At 42.8% G+C, this 19,137-nt stretch overlaps 2 protein-coding genes and 1 non-coding gene across 3 annotated transcripts; 2 read left to right on the top strand and 1 right to left on the bottom strand.

Annotated features, from left to right (window-relative positions):
- The first annotated feature begins 6,942 nt into the window (after positions 1 to 6,942).
- Positions 6,943 to 7,731, top strand: LOC141651850 (uncharacterized). Its single transcript, XM_074459544.1, has one exon. It carries the CDS (start codon positions 6,943 to 6,945, stop codon positions 7,729 to 7,731), a length of 789 nt encoding a protein of 262 aa, XP_074315645.1.
- Positions 7,732 to 9,762: 2,031 nt separating this feature from the next.
- On the top strand, positions 9,763 to 10,407 carry LOC141651849 (uncharacterized). Its single transcript, XM_074459543.1, has one exon. The coding sequence runs from the start codon at positions 9,763 to 9,765 to the stop codon at positions 10,405 to 10,407; it is 645 nt and encodes a 214-aa protein (XP_074315644.1).
- Positions 10,408 to 17,025: 6,618 nt separating this feature from the next.
- Positions 17,026 to 17,131, bottom strand: LOC141654542 (small nucleolar RNA R71). Its single transcript, XR_012548099.1, has one exon. It is a non-coding gene; the product is annotated as a small nucleolar RNA R71 (small nucleolar RNA).
- Between the last annotated feature and the right edge of the window lie 2,006 nt (positions 17,132 to 19,137).

The following is a 19,137-nucleotide window of genomic DNA, read 5'->3' as shown; positions in this document are numbered from 1 at the left end:
CCTTCTACTTCGGTTTCTTCTGATGATAGTGTGGAGCTCGTTCGATGGTCTATATCTTCGTTGGATCGTTTGTTTGTCTTTGGGCCTTCGTGACCGTGAAATCTATTCCTCCTAAGTGCCGTCTTGGGTTTGCTCGGGCTTTGAAAGGGGCCTTGGATGCGGTGTTTGATGCCCCTAGTGATCTCTCCCGCTGGGTGCGTTTGCTTGCTTTACCTCTTTGTTTGCTCAGGACTTTCGCTCCTCGGAGTAATCATGAGTGTCGGACTGCTATTCGGCGTCAGCATCAGGAGGAGAGTATTGCCAGGGCTATTCTTGCTTGGGGGACACCTGGGGGGGGGTTTGCGGTTATTGAGTGCTTTGATGAGGTCCTTCTTCTTTTCGTGGATGAGGATCTCGATTTGAGTGACCTTAACCTCATGAATGCCGGCGGAAGATATCGATGGCCATTATCTGCTTTGTTGTACGAGTGCTTTCTTCCTGCGGGGTCGCCCCTACTCCGATGCCACTCTCGTGGCCCTGCGTGAGAAGCATCCTGTCGCCCCGCCTCCTTCATTGCCTCCTCTGTCTGGGGATCATCATCCTCTGGTTGCCTCTTCCGCGATGGTCTTGGATATGATTCGGAGCTTCCCTCGTGGTACTTCTTGTGGGAGGGATGGTTTTCGTGCTCAGCACCTTATGGACTGTTTGAGTGGCGCTGCTGTGGCTATCTCCGATGATTTGATCACCTCTATTACTAGGGTGGTCAATCTTTTCTTGAGGGCTCGGTGCCCTCTTCCTGCAGGTGAGTACATTGCCAGCGCCCCTCTCACACCACTCGTTAAACCGGGTGGTGGAGTTAGTCTATTCTTTGTCGGTGCGGTCCGGAGACGGCTTGTCTCTAAGGTTGGTGCTTCTATGGTTGGCCCGTCCTTATCTTCTTATTTTGATGGGCTTGATTCGGGGTGGGTGTGTCCTGGTGGAGGAGAGGCTATCTTGCATGCCTTGAACCGCTCATTGAGGCTCGGGGGAACAGTGGGGCTTTCTATGTTCTTTGGTTGATTTCGAGAATGCGTTCAACCTTGTTGACCGTTCGACCATGCTTGAGGTCCGCCGTCGGTGCCGCTCTCTCCGTTGGGTGGAGTTTTGTTATTCAGCCCGCCCGCCTTTTTTATGGGGAGCACTGTTTGTGGTCTTGTCAGGGTGTTCAGCAGGGTGATCCTTTGGGGCCTTTGCTTTTCGCGTTGGTTTTGCATCCTTTGGTTTGCAAGATCCGGGACACTTTTGACCTCACTTTGCAGGCATGGTACTTAGATGATGGCACCATTGTGGGAGATACTTTGGAGGTGGGGAAGGTGTTGGACTTGATTAGGTTGGATGGCCCTCGTTTTGGTTTACACCTAAATGTCTCCAAGACGGAGGTCTTTTGGCCGGTTGAGGATCCACGGAGCCGGCTACCGGGGGTTTTCCCCACTTCTATTTCTCGGCCTTTGCGTGGTGTTACTGTATTGGGAAGACCTGTCAGTACTTGTCCTGGTTTTAGCAGTGAGATTGTGGCGACGAGAGTAACCAAGACCATTGCACTGATGGACTTGGTTGCGAGGATTGAGGACCCGCAGTGTGAGTTGCTTCTTCTTCGAGCTTGTACTGGTATATCTAAGCTCTACTTCTCTCTTCGCACTTGCTCCCCTAGTGTTTTTGGGTCTGTCCATCTTCCTTTTGACGCCGCTCTGCGTTCTAGCTTGGAACGTATTGTCACCGCGTCAGGGCCAGGTTTTGGGGATTGGCAGTGGCGCCTTGCTACATTCCCTTTTCATCTTGGTGGCCTTGGTGTTTATGCGGCCGGAGATGTTTTGTTCTATGCTTTTATTGCGTCCCCGCGATCTGTGGTTTGCGAGCTAAGCTCCTCGGCCCTTCTCGTGTTGTAGGCTGCTGGCCTGCTTTTGATGATGTCGCACGGTGTTTCTGCGACTACGAGTTCTGATATATTAGGTCACCCTAGTGAAATTGCTGCCCCCAAACTTATGAAGAAATTGGCGGATATTTATTTCACGACGTTGCTTCGCCTCGAGTCTTTTTTCTTTGACACCTCGCCGAGATCGCTCTTTGGCGAGTCTCGGCGGGGTTCTCACTCCTCGATTGGTTACGTGCGGTTCCTATCTCGGGGTTGGGGCGGACTATGAACGGAGGACTTACCGTAGTGTCTTTGGGGTATCGTCAGGTGTTCCGTTATTCTCGGTATCCGGCCCCTCTGCCTTGCTCTCGGGTTTTTCTTTGGGATGTTTTTGGGGACCACGCTGTTTCTTGTCTTGCAACACTTGTGGGCGTTAAACATCGGCATAACCTTGTTCGGGACACTCTTTTCGACATCTGCTATAGATCTGGTATTACTGCGGGAAGGAGGTTGATATCGGTTTGGTTGATGGGCATGGTGGCTCTCTTCGTCCTGCGGTTATTGCTTTATTCTTGGGACGGGGCGTGATGTGTGCGTCGACCGACGGGTTCTTCACCTTTGACTCGGAGTAGGTTGGCGATTTTGTCTTGGGGCCGGGTTGTCGGCCGATCTTTGCTCGGCGAAAGTGTGCTAAGTATGGGGATTTGTGCGCGATGGCGGGTTATGTTTCCTACCTTTCTCTTTCTCTTCACTTGGGAGTTGAGTTCGGATCTTTGTTGCCTTGCTCAGCGGATCCGAAATTCTCGGTATCTCGAGATCTTTGGGGCTCGGGTAGCCGCTTACATTTTTACTCGTATTAGCTTTACTATTGCTAAGGGTGTGGGAGCCCAGATTGTCTCTCGGCTCCCCACCAATTTCATGTAAACCTTTTATTTTTATTATAATGAAAGCTGCGCGCATTTATAATAATAATAAAAAAAAAAAAAAAAAAAAAAAAAAAAAATAATAATAATAATAATAATAATAATAATAATAATAATAATAATAATAATAATAATAATAATAATAATAATAATGATGATGATGATGTTGTTGAGGTCATTACTCTGAATGAGGATAGGCAGGAAAGGGATACTTTTCAATTTGGGGTTGCAGTTAGCAATAACTACTCTGTTTTACAATCTGAAGGGGTAGTGGAGGATATCATAACTGAGGTCCCTCAGGCTGGGGAACCTCCAGATCCAGGCAAATGATTATTTCTTCTTGGAACATTAGGGGTCTTAATGATCCAATAAAGCAGCAGGAGATTAAAAGCTACTTAATTAAGAATAAAGTGGAAGTGTTTGGACTCTTAGAAACTAGGGTGAAGATTATTAACTCTGCTGATATTATTAGGAAGTTTTCTTTTTATTCTGTTCTTAATAACTATTCTCACCATTACAATGGTAGAATATGGGTGTTTTTGGATTCTAGGAAAATCACACTTCTTAATTCAAGATTACATGATCAATTCATTCATCTGAGACTTTTACATCATATCTCTAATCAGATTATCTATGTCACTATGGTTTATGGCAGTAATGATGGTGCCCATAGGGATAGGTTATGGGATGAGCTAAGAAGTGTGTCAGGTTCTGTTACTAATTGGATAGTTCTTGGGGATTTCAACATTGTCAGGGACATGGGTGAGAGGATTGGTCCTAATCCTCCTTCAGTTACTGAGATAATGGCTTTTAATCAATGTTTGCTTGACTGTTCTCTTGATGATACTCATAGCTTTGGGTTTGAGCATACTTGGACCAATAAAAGAGACCCTACTGCTATAATTTGGTCTAGGTTGGATAGAGTTCTTCTTAATACTGAGTGGCTTACTCAATTTCCCACTACTAATGTTCAGATTCTACCTTCTGGAATATCTGATCATTCCCCATTGTTGGTGGAAGTTAAAGGTGGCTATAAAATGAGAAGGACATTCAGTTATTTAAACTGTTGGGAGGATCATAAAGATTATAAGGAGAAAGTCACAGAAGCTTGGAGTATACCTGTCAAAGGGACTCATATTTTCAGGCTCTTCACCAAATTGAAACATTTTAGGAAGAGTCTTATTTCCTTGCACAAGACTCATTATACTGGTATTACTCAGAAGGTTATTGCTGCTAGGGAAGCATTGGAGACTAGTCAGAGACGGTTACAAGTTTCCCCTTTAGATCCTCTTCTTCTTGCTCAGGAGAAGGAATTGTTGGCTCGTTACTTAATTCTAAGGAAGACAGAAAGAAGTTCTCTCCTCCAAAGGGCTAAAATTCAGGATATTAAATACAAGGATGCTCCTACTAGTTATTTCTTCTCCAGAATAGCTGCTAGGAAGCATCAAACTCTTATTGGTAAAATACAGGATATGAATGGTAATATAAGGGAAGGGATTCATGAGACAAATACTGCTTTTGTGGAATACTATACTTGGTTATTGGGACAGAGGAAGACTACCACTAGTTTAGACACTGTCATACTGGATGGTCCTATAGTTCCTGAATCAGCTTGGGGTTCTCTTTGTAAAGATATTGATGATCAAGAGATCAAAGCTGCGTTATTTTCTATGGACTCTAATAAGAGTCCAGGCCAAGATGGATTTTCTGCTCAATTTTTCAAAACTTCCTGGAATAATGTCCAGCAGGATTTCTGTGCAGCAGTCAAGGACTTCTTTAGGAAAGGTACTATGCCTAAACAAGCTAATACTACCTTGCTTGCTTTAATTCCTAAAAAACAGGTGGTGTCAACTGTTATGGACTATAGACCAATTGCTTGTTGTACAGTTTACTATAAGACTATTAGTAAGATCATTTGTGCTAGGTTGAAAACTGTGTTACCTGAGATTGTGGGGAAGGAGCAAGGGGCCTTTGTAAAAGGCAGAAGTATCTTTGAAAACATCATGCTTACTCAATCTTTGGTTAAAGGGTATGGGCAGCAAGGTATCTCACCCAGGTGCTTGATTAAAGTTGATATTAAGAAGGCTTTCGATTCTCTGCAATGGACGTTTATTGCTCAGATGTTGCAGGTTTTTAAATTTCCCCCTCAGTTCCAGAAATGGATAATGGATTGTGTAACTTCAACTTGGTTTAGCATTAAGGTGAATGGGGTTAGTGAAGGTTTTTTCAAAGGGGAGAGTGGCTTGAGGCAAGGAGATCCCCTTTCTCCTTTCCTCTTTGTGATGAGTATGGAGATTCTCTCAAGATTATTAAGAAGAATTCATAAAGAACATCAGGTCTCTTATCACCCAAAATGTGGGAAATTGGGGTTGAACCATCTCATATTCGCTGATGATCTTATGCTCTTTATCAGGGGAGATGTACCTTCTGTTCAAGCTGTGACTAGGTCTTTGAATTTGTTTGCCCAGTTATCTGGTTTGCAGGCCAATCCAGATAAGACCAACATCTATATGGGAGGAGTTAGAGAGGAGGTCAAGCAATCTATTCTAAGGGATACTAATTATGTGGAGGGAGAATTTCCTTTTAGATATCTTGGTGTTCCTTTGAATGAAGGAAAACTTAATAAGAGTATGTTTGCTGATTTACTTAGTAAAGTGCAGAAATGCTTACATTCTTGGGCAAAACAGAAGATATCCTATGCTGGGAAAATTAGTTTGATTAATACAGTCATCTTTGGACTTGAGCAATTCTGGTGTTCCACTTTGCTGATTCCAAAGGGTGTGATCAAGCTCATCACCAAATTTTGTAGGTATTTCTTATGGGGTTCTGATGAGGGCAAAAGGAAGTTGATTATGAAGAGTTGGGCCTCCTGTTGTACACCTCATTCTGAAGGGGGTTTCAATATTAAGGAGATCTTGTCTTGGAATAAATGTATTCTGTGTAAATGGATATGGATTGTTGATACTCATTCTGACAGTTTATGGGCAAACTGGAACCACACATACAATATAAAGTTTGGTGATTTCTGGACTATGTCAGTCAAGAACTGTCATTCAGAGAGTTGGAGGAGTCTGCTGAAAGTCAGGAATGATTTAGTTGCTAAAGCAGGTAGTATTGCTGATGCAAGGGCTTTCTTATTAACTTGTATTTCAGGGGGAAAAATGCAGCTTCACAAGGTGTATGATTTTCTTCGAGAGCCAAGCAGGAAAATCAGTTGGGTGAGAGCAGTATGGAATAAGGCTGTTGTGCCTAAGCATAGTTTCATGGTTGTCCTTGTTATGCAATGTAAGTTGGCTACTATTGATCAACTAACTCTCAGGGGTATGCAATTGGTGAATAGGTGTGTGCTCTGTAAGGCTACCAGTGAGGATCACCCGCACCTCTTTTTCCAATGTAGCTATTAAAGTCATATCTGGAAGCATTTGCTGGACTGGATGGGTCTGAGAGGTCGGTCTATGCGATTAAAAACAGAACTGCACTGGATTGCACACAGGCGGCATAGGAGACATTGGAAGTTTCTTTGGGTTACTAGTTGTCTGAATGCTTTGATCTATAGTATTTGGGAAGAAAGGAACTCCAGGATTTTCAACACTGTGGAACACGATGTGGATTATGTCATTCGTCGAGTCCAATTTCTAGTTAGTGTTAAGTTATTACATGTGACTCCTTCTTCTTATGAAGAGGAGGTGTTGTATGGGTTAAATAGCTGTTAGTTGATTACTAGTGGTTCTATTTTGTAAGATTGGCCTTCTTATTCCCTTTTAAGGATGAATAAAATTGGCTTGCTTTTCTTGCAAAAAATAATAATAAAATAATAATAATAATAATAATAATAAAATAATAATAATAATAATAATAATATTAATATTAATATTAATATTAATATTAATAAATATATAATATTAATAAATATATTAATAAAACTATTAAGTTTAAGATTCATAAAATTGAAATTGGCTGAATTTAGTGGAGCTGAGCTGAAGTGAGCTGAGCTGAACTAAATTGAATAGAGCTGAGCTGAATTGAACTGAGCTGAACTGAACTGAATAGAGCTGAACTGAACTGAGCTGAGCTGAACTGAACTGAATAGAGCTGAGCTGAACTGAAGTGAGCTGAAAATAAGCCAGAAAGAACAGGGCCATAGTGGCAATGGAAGAGGCATGTAGTGCTCATATCCTTAACAAGATGCCCACTAAACTTGGTGACCCGGAAAGCTTTTCAATCTCATGTATAGTTGGTGGTGTTCCTATATCAAGAGCTCTTTGTGACTTGGGAGCAAGTGTGAGTGTCATCCCTTTAAAAGTTGCAAAGAAAATTGGCATTCACACTCTTGCTCCTACTACTATGACTCTCCAATTGGTGGATAGGTCCGTCAAACGCCCTTTGGAGGTGCTTGAGGACGTACCCGTCAAGGTTGGAAAGCTTTTGATCCCGGCCGATTTTGTTGTCCTTGACATCCCGGGGGATAGTCATACCCCCATTATCCTAGGAAGGCCGTTTTTGGCTACCGGAGGAGTGCTTATTGATGTGAATAATGGGCGGCTAACCTTCCGGATTGAGGGCAACAATGTTGAGTTTAACCTCCCACATTTGATGAAAGGACCCAAAGTTGAAAGCTTAAGCACTATTGAAGTGATTGACGAGGTAGTTCACGAAGTTATCCGAGAAGAGGCGGAGATGGAAGAGGTTTTTCAAATCTCCCTACATGATGAAGCAATGAAAGAAGATCATGATGTAGATGATGAGCTTTTGAAGAAGGTGGAGGGCCTTCTCCCTCCAAAGGTAAAACTCAAGCCTTTACCTCCCTCGCTCAAGTATGCTTTCCTTGATGAGAGGGAGGCTTACCCGGTGATCATAAATGCTAACCTTAGTGAGTCACAAGAAGTGAAACTTTTAAAAATTTTGAGAACTCACAAAGGCTCACTCGGTATAGCATAGATGGCATAAAGGGGCTAAGTCCAAGTCTATGTATACATAGAATCATTCTAGAGGAGGGGAGCAAGCCCAAGGTAGATGGTCTTAGGAGGATAAACCCTAAAATGGTCGAGGTCGTTAAAAATGAAGTTTTGAAATTACTTGAGGCCAGGATTATCTATCAAATAACGGATAGCAAGTGGGTGAGTCCGGTTCATGTGGTGCCCAAGAAGGGAGGGGTGACCATGGTTGAGCAATAAGACGGGACTCACCTACCCACTAGGCTGGTTACGGGATGGCGAATGTGTATCGACTATAGGAAACTTAATGCCACCACCCTTAAAGACCATTTCACGATCCCCTTTATAGACCAAATGCTCGAGAGGCTTGCGGGACATGCGTATTATTGCTTTCTCGATGGTTACTCCGGGTTCTTTCAAATACCAATTCACCCGGAGGACCAAGAGAAAACGACTTTCACATGTCCCACAGGAGTCTATGCATATCGTAGAATGCCATTCGGGTTGTGCAATGCACCAGGCACCTTTCAAAGGTGCATGATGGCCATTTTTTCGGACTTTCTTGAGAAAAGCATGGAAGTCTTCATGGACGACTTTAGTGTCCATGGAGACTCATTTGATCATGGTCTAGTCAATTTGACTAATGTGTTGAAGAGATGTGAGGAGCACAATCTTATCCTAAATTGGGAGAAATGTCATTTCATGGTAGAGGAAGGGGTTGTACTTGGTCACGTTATCTCTAGAAGGGGTATTGAAGTCGATGGTGCTAAGGTTGTCATGATAGAAAACTTGTCCTCCTTCTAATATGAAGGGAGTGAGGAGTTTCCTAGGCCACGCTGGATTCTGTAGGCGTTTCATTAAGGACTTTTCAAAAATAGGAAAACCATTGACTTCATTACTCCTCAAGGATGTTCCTTTTGTATTTGATGCACCTTGTCTTGAGTCTTTCAATATGTTGAAGGAAGCATTGGTCACGGCTCCAATAATTCGGGCACCGGATTGGAATCTACCTTTCGAGATCATGTGCGATGCGTCGAATTTTGCGACGGGCGCGGTATTAGGCTAAGTAGTTGACAACAAACACCTTGTCATCTACTACACTATCAAGACCCTTGACCAAACGCAATGTAACTATTCAACGACCGAAAAGGAGATATTGGCCATTGTGCATGGCATTGAAAAGTTCCGGCAATACCTAATTGGCTCTAAGGTGGTGGTTTACTCCGATCACACCGCCTTGAGACAACTAATGGTGAATAAAGATGCAAAGCCTCGACTCTTGAGGTGGGTTTTACTACTCCAAGAGTTCGATTTGGAGATTAAGGACAAGGCCGGGTCAGAAAATATTGTAGCCGACCACTTATCAAGATTGACCATTGAGGACCATGGGATTCAAGACAAGAGTGGACCTATTAATGAATGGCTAAGGGAAGATAGCCTTATGGAAGTTAGCATCAAGACTCTTTGGTTTGCGGACCTTGCAAATTACCTTGTGAATGGTTTCATTCCGGATGACTTCGAACCAAGAGAAAAGAGAAAGTTGAGACATGATGCCAAGCGGTACTTTTGGAATGATCTTCACTTGTTTCGCAAGTGTGGGGATGGAATGTTCCGGAGATGTGTTTCTAGAGAGGAGGGCTTGGAGATTGTTGACCGAGTTCACAATTCTGCTTATGGGGGACATTTGGCCACCTCAAGAACCATTGCCAAGATCCTCCAAGGTGGATTTTATTGGCCCTCCATGTTCAAGGACATCCACTACTTGGTGAAATCGTGTGATGCATGCCAAAGGGTTGGGAATATTGGAAAGCGGAATGAGATGCCCCTCACCAACATATTGGAGATTGAGCTCTTTGATTGTTAGGGCATAGACTTCATGGGACCGTTTCACAACTCTTGTGGAAACGAATACATATTGGTGGCGGTGTACTACGTGTCCAAATGGATTGAAGCGGTAGCCTCTCCTACCAATGATAGCAAGGTTGTTATGAAACTTTTCAAAGGAAAAATTTTTCCAAGGTTCGGGACCCCAAGAATGGTCATAAGTGATGGCGGATCACACTTCTGCAAGAGCACCTTCAAAGCTCTACTAGAGTCACATGGAGTGCGACATAAAACCGCCCTTGCCTACCACCCTCAAACTAGTGGGCAAGTGGAGGTCTCTAACCGCCAAATCAAAGCTATATTGGAGAAGGTGACTAGCAAGAGTCGGAAAGATTGGTTCCAAAAACTTCCGGATGTGTTATGGGAGTTGAGAACGGCATATAAGACACCTCTTGGCACCAAACCCTACAAGCTTATGTACGGAAAAGCATGTCATTTGCCCGTTGAGCTAAAGCACAAGGCTTGGTGGGCTCTCAAGGAAATGAATTTTGACTTTGATGCCGCCAGAGAAGTGCGATTTCTCCAAATGAATGAGCTTGAAAAATTGAGGTTGGAGGCTTATGAGAGCTCCAAAATTTACAAAGACCAAACCAAGAAATGGCATGATGCCAAGATCATGAAGAAGGATATAAGTGTGGGAGAACTTGTTCTCCTTTTGAAGTCCAAAGTTAAGGTGTTCCCGGGCAAGCTTAGGTCAAGGTGGTCGGGACCCTTCAAGGTGATGAAAATATTTCCTTACGGTGCCTTTGAACTTTGGAGTGAGGAAGGTGGCACCTTTAGGGTCAATGGACAATGAGTCAAGCGTTACTATAAAGGAGACAACAAAGGTCCGATTGAAGTGCTCTACCTCGGGGAACCCCTTCCCGAGGAGGAGACAAGTTGAAATTTTCGAACGATGATTTGGTTTGATGGAGTTCCTCAAGAACCACCACTTGTATATAGCATGCATATTAGCTAGACAATGAGAAATTTGGAAACATCATACTTGGCACGATGGAGTTGGTGTTGGAGTTTAGAAGGAATTCCGATGACTTAATTGTGTTTGGGAGAGTTGATTTTTGAAATGTTCCATCATTGGTAAAATCTTGATACTTGAAGCAATGTATATGTCAAAAGGGGATTTGAGCCTGTGGACAGGCGGCCTGTCTATGACCGGCTCAAAACCCGCTGGACCTTTTGGACATATTTCAAGTTAGCAAGAGGGGAGAAAATGAGAAAAAGGACTCCCAGCCAGTCCACCGGCGGACGGTCCGTGACCGGCTGGGAAACTGCTGTAACTTTGGTGTGGAATTTATGAGGAGGGACTCCCAGCCGACCGGCCGGCAGCCGGTCTACCGGCTGAGAGTCACCTGGTGAGCATGGGAAATTGGAGGAAATCGGAAGGACTCCGGCGGTCGGCCGGCCTACCGGTCTACCCTATTTGAGAGTCGCATTATACTTGGGCAGAAATTTTCAAAAACAAAAGAGAGGAATCCCAGCCGGCCGGTCGGCGGCCGGTCCCTGACCGGCCCAAAACCCGTTGACTCAAATTGAAGAAAAAAAATTTCGAAATCAAAACACCCAGGATCCCTGCCGGTCCCTGACCGGCCCAGACCTCTCACCCGGCTCCCTTAACTACTCTTCACCACTCATTTTCTCATCACTTTCTAAAAATCACTCTCTCTCTCTCTCTTCAAACATAAACACAATAACCATCTTTTCTCCTCGCCAACTCAACCCCAAATCCTCAAAAATCATCATCAAATCATCAATATTTTGAGCTCAAACTTCCTTTTAACCATATATTATCACTCCAAACTCCATTTTTCAACACAAAAATACCAAAAAACATCAAAAATCATAACTTTCAAGTCTAGGGTTAGAGAAATCCGAAAATTCAACATCAATTTTTTGGTAAGTTCTATACTCTAGCTTTATTTATTTAAGGTTTATTTGTCTTTTTAAGCCTTTTGGTGGAAAAATTGGGGTTTGACTTGGGTTAACAAGGTAAGATAGCTACTTAGAGAAAAATGGCACCAAGCAAGAGGGTTAGAGCCGAGGCTAACTCTAGTGGAACCGGAATAGAACCCGACCCTTCCTACCCGGAGGTCATCTTCATTAGTGAAGCGCATAAGGTAAGGTTTGCTCACCTTAAATCTAGTGATATTGTTCCTACTAGATTTATTTGTCGAAATACTTTGAGAAGGCTTGGGTGAGATACCGAATGTGAGAAATTGTTCCAAGGGGTCGGGATGGGAGCCTTGTACAATTTCCATCGACAAACCTTCGAAATAATAACCCTTGAATTTTTGTGCTCCCTAGAAGTTGATAAGAATAATAACACGAGTAAGATAAATAGCATATCTTTCCGTTTGATAAACAAAACTGTGGAAATAACCCTTGGTAGGTTTGGTACCATTTTCGGGTTACCTTGTACGGGAAGCCATACTCCCCCGTTAACTTTTGACCAAAATGAGTTGTGGAAGGCAATTTCGGGGGAGAGTGTCAAGGATGAACCAAAAATGAAAGAGAGTCATATCCACAACCCAATAATCCGGACTTGGCATCGTTCCATGTGTTGGACCATATTCGGGAGGTATGAGCCTCACAATATGTGGTCCGATGAGCTAGCCATTCTAGGATGTTTTCTTAGGCAACAACCCAAGAGCTACCAAATCAACATTGCCCATTTGATGGTCTTGCATATGCAAAAGATTGGGAATAACATCCGAACCAACTCGCCAATTGTGATTGGGGGATTAATCACCCAAATCGCCAAGAGCACGGTGGGATTCGTCGAGTCGCGGCATACACCGGTTGAGGGCATTAACACAGTTAATAATGACCATTTGACCTCTCTTGACTTCATTCGTTATAATTGGGAGGATAAGAGGACATACCTCATGATCCGGAAAACTTTCACCTCAATTGCGCTCCAAAATGCCCATATTATCACCCTTGAGCCGGACCAAGAAACCTACCACCTTCCCCTAGCCCGAACTCCCGCTCCTACGGCACGTGAACAAGCCCGTAGTGCCCTTTCCTATGGAAGAGATGCCCGAGGAACAACACCATCATCTTTCACTTACGTTGCCCCACCTTCCACCGGCACCTCTTCCTCCACCCAACCCTCCCAATACCAAATCGTAGATCCAAAAGTAATGGAGCTCATGGAGCGAATGAACCTCGGGATTGGGAAGGTGCGGACTTCTTTAGATGATTTCCGCACCCACGTCGACAAACGCTTTGAGCAAGTCGATGACTCCTTAGGCCGAGCCCACCAAAAAATTGATAGAATCTACGTGGATAAAGCCCTTGGGAACTACCCGATCTATGAGGCTTTGATGGCCAAGGAGGATCGGGAGCGGGAGGGTTTGGTGTGGATGCTCCATATAACCCTCATGGAAGCCTAGGAGGGTTTGGTGGTAGTGGTAGTGGACAAGGGGGAAGTGGAGGTGGATTCGATGTGGGTGATAGTGGTTATGGCGGTAGTGGGTTTGATGTTCATGATGGTGGATATGGCGGGAGCGGCTTTGATGCTCATGTTAGTGGATATGGTGGTAGTGGAATTGGATATGGAGGGAGTGGCGGCTATGGAGACGTTGGTTATCAAGGCGGCTATGATGACGGGGGCCGCGGAAAAGGGAAAGTTGTTGATGTAGATGATGATGATGAAGGAGAAGAAGAGCTAGTTGACTATGGCTCGGATTTCGATTGAGCCTTACTTTTTGCTCCCACTTTGAAAATCCAAAACAAGTATGATTCCCTAAATCCAAACTTCTCATTCATATTTAAATTTCGTATGCATTTAGTTAGTTGTATGATATGTAGGATAGCTATTCATCTAGTTGCATTCATTTAGGCTTGCATTAGATTTAAATTTTGTAAAATATCGTCACATATAGAAATGCATTCATATAGTATAACTTGCATCATATTGCATATAGATTAGATCATGTATTGCATACTTATTTGAAAATCACTAAAAATTTGAAAAAATCAACAAAAACATGTACTTCATTTCCGAATTTCCTCCACATATTTATTTCCATTGGAAATATATAAATAAATAAGTGTGGGGAGGAAATTCCATCATTTAAAAATACAAAAACATGTTATTTAATTTCAAATATTCAAAAAAAATCCAAAAACATGTTCTTTAATTTCGAAAAAAAAAATTCAAAAACCACCAAAAATATGTTGTTTATTTTTCCTATTCTCTCCCTATACTTTGTTCCATTGAGGACAATGTAAATTCAAGTGTGGGGAGGGAAATATCCACTTTGTGCATATTGTTTATATTTGTATATAGTTGTTAATTTGAGAAAATTACAAAAATCCCTAAAAATCGAAAAAATTCAAAAATTACAAAAATATTGCATTGTATATATATGTTTGGCTAACCTTTGGCATAGGCATTGACCATTTGAGGCAAAAAGGAGCTAGAAGACCGTTTGGTAAACTCGTTCTAATCTCTTACTCCTTTACCGTTCTTTCTTTATATATCTTGTATATTTGAAAGAGGATGGGATTTTGTGCCTTGGATGTTCCTTTGGGGAACTTTTGGATAGTTGGTGTTGATACTTGATATGCTGCTAGGTTTAGTCAAATTATTGCATGTCTCCTTTATGTCATTTCCATTTCTTCCATGCATTGTCACATGTATATATATGTCGTGTTTCCATCTTGTTGCACTTAGTTTGTATATAATGTTGTGCTTGAAATATGGTCAAGGGAGGAAAGCATATACCCCAAGGATGAGTCAAGTCCCAATCGTGCCTTCCCCCTTCTTGTGGCTTGCACCCGTGTCCATAGGTTAGCCATGGGAAATTTGGGACCCGACTAACGAGTCTAGGCCGCCCTGTGAGACCATTGACCGTAGGCTAGACCTAAGTCTCGACCTAGCTACTCATATGTGAGGATTAGAGCCTCCTAGGGTTGGTACATTCTTACCCAACCCTCATTTAGGATTGTGAGTAGGTCTCCTCATGGAACGTGTTATGTCTAGACGCATAAGTGTGTCATTCCGTCCTTAGACCATGATTTGCATTTCATTTTTGTGCTCAAGTTATGAAATAAAATTTGTTTTCACATGCATATGAACCTCACATAGCCAAATTGCCTTGTTTTGTTCCTTCCATTATCTCCCTTTTTGATTCAGCCCCTTTGAGCCTTAGCCTTTCCATTTGGCAAACCCACTAAAATAGCTACAATCCATATCCACCCTTCCTTGATCAAGAATTGGTCGGTTTTGTAGTAGTGTTTGATACGTGCATTTTGTATAGTCTTTTTAGCCTATTTCAGCACGTATTTCCATGTACTTTTGTACTGTTTATATAGTATTATGCCCCGAATTGGCTACTTTGGTTCGTTTTGTCCATTTTGTAGAAATGAACGTGGAAGTAGTAGAATCGTACCATTTTCGTCCCTTTTTGCATGCATTTTAAGGAGACGGGACTGTTCAGAGTGAGATCTTGCATTGCGATGCGTGAAGGAATGGTCTACGGAGCAGTCGGTCACAAGGTTGAGCTGTTTTGGAGGAAGAACACTCGATCGAGCTGTTTTATTGGTCGATCGAGTGGTTTCTATGGCTGAAAATGGTCGATCGAGTGCTTTGTCTTACTCGATCGATAGAGCTGGAATTAGGAGTTACTCGATCGAGTAACAATTCTGTTCGATCGAGTAGATTACTTGGAGAAGTACTCGATCGAGCTGTTTCAGACCACTCGATCGAGTGGATTTGTCTTTCATGGGATTTAATTAGTCCGTGAACGTGTTTAGTTTATGGACTTAGTAATTTTTCTATTTAAACGCATAATAACTAGGTCATTGGCATTCAGTTTTATCTTATCATTTCATCTTTCACTGTAAAGACTGCGTTGCTTTCTCTCTTTCACTGTAACTTTTGCTTTCGGATTTTCTCGCTCGAATTTGTTTGTTCTTTACGCCGGATTCTTGCGATTGTAATCTCTTTCTCCCTTTTTAATATTAATCTCTCTTTTATTCATCTTAATTACTTGTTTTGTTCTTTCTTAATTTCTGCCCTAATCTTTGTTTATGCATTTTAATTATTATTTCATCATGCTTAATGTTAGTTTATTCCTTGTTATTAGTTTTGACAATATTAATAGCATGAGTAGCTAATCTGTTTCATGTTAGGATTAGGGGATCTACATTAGAAATGTGACGATATAGTAAATAGGTTAGATGAATTAATTGTGAGACTTTGTCCCCATTGCAATATAACTGTATTTACCGACTTAGTTGAGTGCACGCTTCTGAGTCACCCTTTTAATCTGGTTAAATTTAATCTTGGATCGGAAGATTGGACTAAATAGGCCTACTATGAACAGTAGACTACCCTGACGAGGACGGAAGTTAAGTTAGAGGTAATTTAGGATAGAAAGTGGACCGGAAGGACCTTTTCATATCCGTCTCGCAGTAATTTATCTAAGTTGTTTACAGCTGAGTCACTGGACTACCATAGTGAACCGAAATCCTGACATGTCCCCTCTCTATTGATAGTTTATTCTCATTTTCTGTCTTTATTGCTCTTTCCTTGCTTCTCTTCCTTTAAATCTTTTAGTTTAGAAAACCAATTATAAAACCCCCCTCATTTGTGACCAAATAGACGGAACTTTACAGATATCTTGCCTCCCTGAGGAGATCGACCTGACTTCCCTAGATATATAGTTAGTTTAGTTAGTTATTTTTGATAGGTATACGACGGCCCTGTCAAATTTTGGCCCCGTTGCCGGGGAGGCAATTGCCCTATCTGTCTTTGTTTCGTTTATTTTATCCGTCTCAGGGAATTTTTTATTCCTTTAGGCAGTTCTTATTCATTTTCTTTCAGTATCGTGTATACCCAGGTCAAACAGGTTGGAGTTAGTTTTAGCTGATTCTGAGCCAGAGAGACTGTTCAGGCATAGACTCCGTCTGCATAGAGAATCACGAAAGGAAGCCTTAAGTACTTTCGAACCCGAACTTCAGCATTTCCTAATTACAGAAAATCCATCTTTTGAAGAAGACACTTTCAGTTCTGTAAACCAACCAGTAAAGATGCCGAATATTGCTAGTCATTCGGAGCCTAAAGCATCATCTATTCCTAAAGGTTTCAATCTCCAGACTGAGGATGGGAATACTTTTGACATCCGTCTATCCTATATCAATCTGGTAGAGAGAAATGTCTTTAGAGGTGTGGCAGGTGAAGACCTGAGGAAGCATATGGAGGTCTTTACGGACTACTGTTCTACTATCCCCGCCACAAAGGGGGTAACTCAAGACAAGATTAAGGAGGTGCTGTTTCCTTTTTCTTTGACTGACTCAGCCAGGGAGTGGCTGACTGACTTGGACCATGCGGCCGCAGGGGTCACAGACTGGGAGACCCTTGCTCTCGCTTTTTATAAGAGATATTTCTCTCCGCAGCGCACTAATCAGCTGAGGGCAAAAATCACTAGTTTCAAGCAGGCACCTGATGAAACTTTCTATGAAGCGTGGTGCCGTTTCAAGAGGTTGGTAAGGTCACTTCCTCACCATGGTTTTTATCTGTGGTTTCTGTCCAATCAGTTCTACAATGGGTTGTACGATGATCACATAGCCATACTTGATGCATCATCCAACGGAAGATTCCAAAAGAACACTGACGATGATAAGGGATGGGCCCTTATTGAAGAGATGGCGACCCACTGTGCTGAGTATGGAAACCCGAGGGATGGTATTAGAATAGTTCATGCAGTCGATAAGCAAGTTGTGGCTCAGCTGGAAGCCATGAATGCTAGGTTTGATAAGTTGGAGCTGTATTCTGCTGGGGAGCCTCAGGCGGTTCATTTGCTTACTAGAGGAGAGACTATCACATGTGAGAGGTGTGGGAGCAACGACAGTCACACTACTGTTGGCTGTCTTACAGAGAAGGAACAGGTCCTTGCTTTTCAACAATACAGGCAAGGAGGGGGTTCCTATTATAATAACCAAGGGGCAGTCCATCCCAATTTGAGGTGGACAAGTCAAAATGTGCTCAATCCTACCCCTCCTCCGCAGCAGCAACCATATGTCCCTCCCCATAAGGCTCAACAAGGCTTTCAGAAGCCTCCTTCCTTTCCTACACCTAATCAAGGTGCATCATCTTCTAGTGGGGTAAGTGAGATAGGTGAGTTGAAGACGATGTTGCAGTCTTTGACAAAGCAGTGGCAGCTAAGTGACCAACAAAAAGATGCATCTATCAAGGCACTTGAAACTCAAGTTGCCCAGTTAGCCGCGAACCAGTCCACAAGGAAACCGGGACATTTACCGTCACAAACCGATAAGAATCCACATGAGATGGTGAATTTAATTAATTTGAGGAGCGGTTATTCATATGAAGGACCGAAATCAGACCCGTGGAAGGAAATTACTGCTGATAAACAGTGTTCTGTGGAAGAAAAAGAGCTGACGACGAAGAAAATACTCGATCGACTGGTTTCTGGGGGTCGATCGAGTAAAAATGTTGAAGAAAGGACTCGATCGAGTGGAATTTATGCTCGATCGAGTGAACAGGAAAAAGAAGAGCTCGATCGAGTAAATAAAACTGCTCGATCGAATGATTTTGTTGAAGATTCTACTCGATCGAGTAATAATTTTTCTCAATCGAGTGATGCTCATAAAGAAGACCTCGATCGAGAGCCTGCTAGTGCTCGATCGAGTGAAATATCGCCTGAAAGACCACGTTCGAGAGGAAAGAAGTCTCGATCGAAGGATTTAGAGCTTGATCCGGCTGATACATTGGAAGAGAGGAACAAAGGGCTCGAGATACCCATCACGGTGCCCTTCCCGAGGCGTTTGCAGAGTACTAAGGCTAATCAACAATTCGACAAATTTGCCGAACTCCTGAAAAGCTTGCAAGTCACTGTGCCATTCGCCGAATTGCTGACACAGGTACCCTCTTACCTTAAATTTATGAAAGAAATTTTATCACGGAAGAGGCACATTAACGACCATGAGACAGTAGCTTTGACTGAGGTAGGGACGGCTTTAGCTCAGAATAAGTTACCTCCCAAACAGTCAGACCCGGGTAGTTTTTCGATTCTGTGTCATATTGGTACCCACTTAATTGATAACGCGTTATGCGATCTTGGCACTAGCGTGAGTGTCTTACCATTGTCTCTGGCTAAGAGGCTTGGTTTGACCAAGTTTAATTGGACAAATATGACTGTTCAGATGGCCGACCGTAGTATATCATGGCCACTAGGTGTCATAGAAGACATACCTGTTAAGATCGGGAGGTTCTTTATTCCCGTTGACTTCATTGTACTTGACATCCCCGAAGATACCCATACCCCTATTATATTAGGGAGACCATTTTTATTCACTGCCCGTGCAGTGATAGACGTCGGGGGCAAGACATTGACTTTTCAGGTTGGGGACGAGGAATTGATATTTCATCAGTCTAAGTTCCGAAGGGCTCCCATGCAAGCTCAGCCTTGCAATGCCCTCTCTTCTACTAACCCTCCTATTGACACTCCAAATGAAGATTTGGAACATCGTGCTGCTATCGTGATCCCTCCGCCTCAGA

This window comes from Silene latifolia, chromosome 4, assembly GCF_048544455.1.
Source record: "Silene latifolia isolate original U9 population chromosome 4, ASM4854445v1, whole genome shotgun sequence".
Taxonomy (NCBI): domain Eukaryota; kingdom Viridiplantae; phylum Streptophyta; class Magnoliopsida; order Caryophyllales; family Caryophyllaceae; genus Silene; species Silene latifolia.
Note: the sequence above shows the minus strand (reverse complement) of the source record. Positions and strands in the feature narration are given on the sequence as shown.